General features: G+C 35.6%; 1 protein-coding gene across 1 annotated transcript; it reads left to right on the plus strand.

Annotated features, from left to right (window-relative positions):
• Positions 1-346: 346 nt before the first annotated feature.
• On the plus strand, positions 347-6,040 carry LOC136069491 (uncharacterized protein At1g03900-like). The gene is made up of 3 exons (XM_065778112.1): positions 347-1,118; positions 1,798-2,088; positions 5,756-6,040. The coding sequence occupies exons 1-3, from the start codon at positions 606-608 to the stop codon at positions 5,822-5,824; spliced, it is 873 nt and encodes a 290-aa protein (XP_065634184.1). The 5' UTR covers positions 347-605; the 3' UTR covers positions 5,825-6,040.
• The last annotated feature ends 1,617 nt before the right edge of the window (positions 6,041-7,657 follow it).

Here is a 7,657-nt window from a genome sequence, read left to right on the forward strand (position 1 = left end):
CGTCTATTTATGGTAGGAGAAATATTACTTTCATATGGATTTATTAGTTATATTTATTATGCATTGAAGTAAATGGTTTGTCTCTAAACTTTTTTAACTTTTAGACCTCGAGTTGATGAGGTTCCACCTCATCGTTTCTTCTTTGTTACAGTTGGTTGTCTTGTTTCTCGTCCTTCGCGGCTCATGTATAGCTTTCCCTCCCACCCAAAAATCCCAGAAAGAAAAAGTACTAGTATATATAAAACAAAATAAAATAACAAATAATTATTTTATTTTTTAAAAAGAAAGAAAAAAGAAAGAAGACAAAAGAGAGGGGCAAAATGGTAAAAAAAAATTAAAAAAAGAAAGAAGAAGAAGCATTTCTGATTTCTCTTTCGCTAATATTACAGTTGACATTTCCACCACTCTCCTCTTCCCTTCCCTTCCAACCCACGTCTCTGCAACTCTCTCTCCCTCTCTCATTGATACCTTCCCTTCACCTTAATCCATTTCCCAAAATACCCTATTAACTCACACTTCATATCTCTTTAGATCCCAAACCAACCCCAATTCGAACCCACATTCCATTCCCATTTCCACAAAAAAAAAAAAAAAAAAAAAAAACGATGTCGTTCCAGGAAGGTGACATAGAAGTAGAGGTGGACGATGAAGAAGCCTTGGAACACACACTCCTCGTAGTCCGCGAAGTCTCCGTCTACAAAATCCCACCTCGTTCCACCTCGGGCGGGTACAAGTGCGGTGAGTGGCTCCAATCCGATAAGATCTGGTCGGGTCGGCTCCGGGTCGTTTCGTGTAAGGCCCGGTGCGAGATCCGACTCGAGGACCCGGGTTCCGGCGATCTATTCGCCGCGTGCTTTGTACTGCCCGGTCAGCCTCGGGAGTCTTCGGTGGAGACTGTTCTTGATTCCTCGAGGTATTTCGTTTTGAAAATTGAGGATGGGCGCGGGAAGCACGCGTTTGTTGGGTTGGGATTCGCGGAGAGAAATGAGGCTTTCGATTTCAATGTGGCGCTTTCGGATCACGAGAAGCATGTGAGGAGGGAGCAGGAGAAGGAGGTTGGGGAGACTAGTGATGATACCCATATCGACATTCATCCTGCTGTAAATCATAGATTGAAGGTCTTTTTCTTTTTAATACCAATTCTATAATGGGTTTGCTTTGTTTTGTTTGATTTAGTGTGAAATTTTGTGTTTTGCGTAGTAGTGAAACTTGAATGCGAGTTTTTGTGTGGTGGGTGTTGTTTATTTCAGCTGGATTTTGTGTGTGTGTGCAATGCATGTTTGTATGTGTCGGGATTGAAGAATGAATAACTTAGATTAATGGGTGTTTTGGAGTGTAATTTAAATATTAATGGGTGTTGTGCATTTGTCTAAATTTGCATATTTTAGATGGAAAAGTGTGTATTTAGTTATTTTGGTATAATGAGTGTTGTGGGTGTTTGTTTATTTGTGCAAAGATTGTATCTGTTGGACTAGAAGATTTTATGATTTTGGTATTGTAGTGTTATGGGTTGTGCAAGATTTTTTTTCTGTTGACTAAACGGTTATTTGATTTGGAATCATAGTGTTGTGGAAGGAGTTTGCATTACATCTATGTTTTGCTTTCACTTTGCATTGATAATTATTCTAACGCTCATTCTTGCTACATTTTATTCTATAAAAATCATGGGCCACATTTTATGGTCTTCATTAGTCTGAGAATGGCAACCATTTCGACCTACATTGGTGAACCTTATTTGGGCCTAAACTTGTCTTTGGTTCTGTTTCTGGATGGAATTGACTTTACTGTGTTTTATAGGAAGGTGAAACCATTCGGATCAATGTGAAGCCCAAACCAACTAGTGGAACTGGTATGCTCTCAGCTGCTGGTCTGACAGGTGCAGTTTCTGGAACCACAAAGCCTAAAGCCTTGAGCCTCGCTCCACCACCTACTGGAGCAGGAAAAATCAGGTCTCCTCTCCCACCTCCTCCCAATGATCCTGCTGCTGCTCGGATAACCTCTACCAGTCACCAAGGTGTTGTTATCAAGGGGCCTAAGGAAAATGCGAGGCATACAAATGATCCTTTATCAGACCTTTCTCCACTTGAGGTATGCCTCACATCCTTCATCCCCATCCTTTTAGTACACATGATTTGTTTCAAATGTAGTGGGAACCAAAAAACTCAACTTATTTGTTAATTGTTATGACTTCCTGAAATGCAATATCTGGCTGTTTCCATTTACAAATTTGTCTTTAATTTTTAAGGACCCACATGATTTTTTTTCCCTAATGCATGGGTAGGAAATCTTAAAGAAGGCATAGTGATCTTCCCATGGCTCACTATATCTCTTCTTAACTAGGGACATATGTATCATTTTCTGTGTTATGAAAAGTTAAAAACTTCAGAATACCTAGTAGAAGGTTTGACATGCACCTTTTAAATAATAAATATGACTATTATGACTTAAATTTTCCTCTCTCATTAGAGACAATATAGAAGTTATGGTTCATCTTTGGCAAACTCAGTTAGACCAGGGGACCATTTCGGACCTCATTGATTTCTTTGTGAGGGATACTGAAGAAGTGGTTGTGATGCACTATGGTTCCATATGGGTGGAGTTAAGAATGATAGTTTGCAGTTTGGAGCTCCCTAAGACCTTTTTGCAATATAGACTGCTAGTAATACTGCAGCAGACTTCTTCAGTTTTATACACATTCTACTTCATTGTGGCGTAGTGTTTGGATCAAAGAATTAACATGTGAGTGGCTTATTATAATGGATGTTCTTTGTATACGTGACTTTCATGGCCTTTTTTACCCCTATGAAGAGCATATCTGTTGTAAGTTTCGACATCAATATTGATGTCTTCGTGCTATTGGAACTTGAAAATATGGTTATTAACATTTTTCTTCTTGGTTAGAAGTGATTTCTGAAGCATATGCGAATGGCACTCTGACATGTTTACTATCTTCCTTTTATGTCAAGTTAATTTGGTACCTAATTAGTTTTTTTGAGATGTAAGAATTCTTACAGGAGCATTAACTTGCTTTTATATGGTGAATTTCATCTGCTATTTCAATCTAGGAAGCATATTGAGTTGGTGACGAGAACTTAGGTCTAGTGTTGTAGAAGGGTTTAAGGAGAAATTCTAGCAATAACCAAGGTTTAAGCAAAGAAAAAGATAACAGGATTGTTGTTGGATCAATCAAATATCAATTTCTAGGCTCAAATAGCTCAAGAAATATTCAAATTTATTATTTAATAGATTAAAAGAAAATACTGCCTACAACGTTGGTTCAAACCCCACCTCCTCCCCCACTATCATCTTTCTTATTATTTTTTAAAAAAATTTCTTTTATTTATTTATTTATTGAGAAAACTGATACATCAAGTATACATGGGGTATACTAGATGAATATCACATTTAGGTTCTGAGTTTACAATGATCCATAAAATCTAATTAATTATAGAAAGAGGCTATTTGTAATAGCCTTTAGTAACCCTAGAATCCTAGCCCTTCATCTTACATATAACAATTAAATCCTAACTGTCCAGCTTTATTAAAATTCACATGCTAGTCACAAGAGTTTTTTTAAAATACTAATGACAATAATAAATCAAATATTACATAGAAAAATAAAAGAGAATGGACTAATGAGCCATTTTTTTTTCCGTTTGGGCTTAAATTATCCTACATCAGCTCTCCCCAGATTGTGGAAAACTTGTACTTGAGTGGATTTAATCTTTCATGATCTGTGGAATCCTGAATAATATTTTCCATCTTTTTTTGTCACCTTAAGTACGTCAGGAAATAATTTGTTAGTGTTATGATGCCAATAAGAACTTGTGCATAACAAGCTGATAACATTTCTTTAAATTTTCACATCAACAGGTCACATAAAATGAATTATCATCATTTGGCACCGTACCCAAAAAAAAAAAAAAAAAAAAACTTTTTTCTAAAAATTGGCTCAACCTCTTTCTTTCTTCTCATAAATCTTGTTGAATTGAGTCTTGCTCTATAAATTATTCCCAAACACAATCAAATCTTTTATCTTTATGTTCAAAAAATAAAGATTCTCATGATTCAACATTATGCCGATAGAAGAATTATTAAAAATCACCTCTTTCCAAGTGGAAGTATCCATCTTCACTAAGATATTCTCTTTGGAATTTTATTGAATAGTTGTGGTTTATTGAAATCAGAATGTGTTTGCAAACCTATCCCAAAAAAAAAAAGTGTTTACACACCTTTCATGTCCACAAGAAGACTCAACTTGCATTGAGCACTTGTTATCACTCTCTTGAATAGTTTCTTCAATATGTATTGAAGTAGTCACCTCCAAATCACTATCATCAAAGTAGACATCATAAATCGGTGAAGAATCCTAGTCTACGGCACAAACTCTTTCAAAATTTTCATCCTCCAATTCAACTACCCACAACCAATTCTTCAATCCACCTTGTAGTGCATGTTCTGCAGTTCCAGCATCGTGAAAACTGATTTCATCTTCATATTCAAACTGTCTGCTGGTCTTGATTTTCTCCAACCCCACAATTTCTACCATAGTTTAAAGTTGCAACATTTGACTCAAATCTAAATTGTGTGGTTTAGATCAAGGATCTTTTGCTTTGAATCTCTAATACTGCTTGATGCAGTGAGAACATAGGTCTAATGTAGGAGAACGGTGTAGGGAGAAATTCCAGCAACAAACAAGATTAAAATAAAGAAAAAGATAATAAGATTGAAGTTTGAATAATTAAATGTCAATTTATAGGCTTAAAGCTATGAAATTTCATAGATAGATAAGAAAAGGTTGCCTTGGACTTAGAAGATGCTCTTTACCATTTGGATGAGCTTATTTTCACCTCAAAAGAAAATTTACAGCATTTTAAAGCATCACCTTTTCCAAGTTACAACTATACTTTCACGCGCACACACAAAACCTGATAAAATAAGCTCATCCAAACACACTTTTTTGAAAGTTTGGTTGTTTTAGGCAATATCCTGTCTTTCTCTCTCTTAGAATTCCTAGATAGCAAAGGGTATATGACATGTATTATTTATCTATTCCATAAAAATTATTTGGATGAAATTATTATTTTTACTTGCTTGGTAGATATACTTCTTCCCTAATACAAATATCACTCTTACCATCATATTAAAGCCTGTGTTTAGTCTTGTTACACATTAGTAGTTTATCGCTTTATCTTAGATGTTGCAATTCTTTGAGGGATCATTGATCTGTGCTTATTATGTGGTCTCTGGGAATGTTGTTTACATATGTTTCACTCCTAAACTTGCCAAGCTGAGCTAGCAGTGCAAATCACTTCTCTTATCCAAGAAGGTTATGCTTGTAAAGTATGTTGTTTACATATGATTCACTCCTAAATTTGCCAAGCTAAGCTAGCAGTGCAAATCACTTTGTTTATCCAAGAAGGATATGCTTGTAAAGTATGTTGTTTGCATATGTTTCACTCCTAAACTTGCCAGGCTGAGCTAGCAGTGCAAATCAGGTGGGATGTAAATTTGAAATTCCTATTTTCTACTCCAATGAAATTTTTGGCGTTCTTGCTTGGGTTCATGTGTCTAACTTTGTGATGTACCTTTCCTGATAATCCCCCAACTACACTAAATTCCACTCCCCCCCCCTCGCCCTCCTTTTCATTAGTTCGTATATGTGCCCTTGTCTACTAAGTGACCAACTTTGATACATATATATGGGAACAACATTTATATAGAACATTGCTCATTTGCTTGTTGGGACTTGCAGAGAAATCTCCCTACGGCAACTGGATCAGGATCGACAAAGGCCACTGCTTCAGGATGGGCTGCTTTTTGATTGTGTGAGAATTTGGTGATTGTGATTGAGATCTTTGTTTGATGTTTTTTTTTTAAAGAAAAAAGAAAAAAAGGCGTGAAAAGAAGAAAGAGAATGAGAAAAGTAGAAAGCACAAGTTATAATAATGTTCCTGGAATATATCTATATGCTTCTTTTGTTCTGGTGGAACTTGTAAGTTCTTAACTTTTATATAGAGAGATTTATTTTTCTTTTCTATGCATGATTGGTTGACATGGAATTTGTAAACTGAAGGGTGGCTTGTATTTACCGCTTTGCTAGAGGCACTAAAAATCGCTCTCTTTCGTATAGAATTGACATCCGCTCCTCTGGGCCCATCACAACACAAAGAAAAAGGCTTAATGTTCATAGACTTATTACCTACTTATTGGGTGAGCGAGGATGGTTCATTTCCCATGCTAACCATGACTTGTACGAGAAGCATTCACTTGCAGTTTTCTGTACTCTATTTTAGCCCATAAATAGAGTCACTCGGTTTTACTCTATTTTAGCCCATAAAAAAAAGTCACTTGCGACGGTCAGCCACTGCAGATTTGACGAGAGTGCGAGAGAGCAGTGTGATAAATTGACTAATACAGCACAGGTACCTACTGAGGTACAGTAGTTACTCTTAAATTTTCAGGGAGTATACTCTAAAAGTAAGATAACAATCCTCCTCTATTCAAATCTAAAAATTTCTTCTATTATAAAAAAGAAAAAGAAAAAATCAAAATTCAATATTAAACACATAATTTATGAACTTACTATGCTTCATGACCTATAATAATTAATAATATACTAACAATACTTCATGACCTACAAACCAAGCTGAGCTAAATGTCCATCACCAAGTTGGACTAAACGACCTGCAACTACAAGGTTAAAATTTATGGCCCGCAATAATCCTAGTTTTAGGTGTAACCAATTTGGACTAAACGACCAACAAGTCGCTTTTGGCTAGATGACCCATCATTACTTGAACTTCATGATAAAAAATTAGGATTTAATACTAGAATTAATGGCCCTTGTTTACACTAAATACAGAGATACCATATCTGTGCCATCGTAGGCCCAATAGGCTTGCACTATACGGCATAAGAGCTAATGGGCCAAAGCAGCACTTAAGCCGAAGCTCCCATGAATCAAGTGGGCGTTGAGGAGATAATATACCGAAGTCCAATTCACCCAAAAAAAAAAAAAAAAAAAAAAGAGAGAAAAAGAAAAAGAAAAAAAGAAACATTCTTAAAATCATGATCATGAGATCTTAAGATCCTACCCCTTGAATCGATCCAGCTTTTGGGCCAAAGTAGCACTTAAGCCGAAGCTCCCATGAATCAAGTGGGCTGTTGAGGAGATAATATACCGAAGTCCAATTCACCAAAAAAAAAAAAAAACATTCTTAAAATCATGATCATGAGATCCTAAGATCCTACCCCTTGAATCGATCCAGCTTGGTATAAGATCGATTAAGAATTGGAATTGTGATGGGATCATGATCTTACTGCATGAGATTAAATGGGTTTTGTATGGGTTATTGGGTCTTCAATTTGAGCCCAAGCTGGAAAAATGTCCTTGCTAAGTTTTGTCATCCTAACCCACTAATTAAATTGAGTAAAAAAAAAAAAAAAAAAATTTCTCAACCCCCTCTATAATAAAGTGTGTGTTTATATATATATATATATATAGAATTTATAATAAAGTTGTGTTAGTAACAAGCTTAATCAACATTTGTCACCTATATTGAATACCCAAAATAATAAATAATTTTGCCACCCAAATTGTGAAATTTTTTCCTTCTCAAAAGTGAAAATTTTGGTGTTATTGGCATTATTTCTT

The sequence above is a fragment of the Quercus suber genome, unplaced genomic scaffold (genome assembly GCF_002906115.3).
Source record: "Quercus suber isolate HL8 unplaced genomic scaffold, Cork oak 2.0 scaffold_173, whole genome shotgun sequence".
NCBI classification, from domain to species: Eukaryota; Viridiplantae; Streptophyta; class Magnoliopsida; order Fagales; family Fagaceae; genus Quercus; species Quercus suber.

Coding starts and splice junctions, on each gene's coding strand:
- LOC136069491 (XM_065778112.1), top strand. CDS start 606: ATGTCGTTCCAGGAAGGTGACATAGAAGTAGAGGTGGACGATGAAGAA. Junction 1,119..1,797: donor CTGTAAATCATAGATTGAAG/GTCTTTTTCTTT, acceptor TGTGTTTTATAG/GAAGGTGAAACCATTCGGAT. Junction 2,089..5,755: donor CAGACCTTTCTCCACTTGAG/GTATGCCTCACA, acceptor TGGGACTTGCAG/AGAAATCTCCCTACGGCAAC.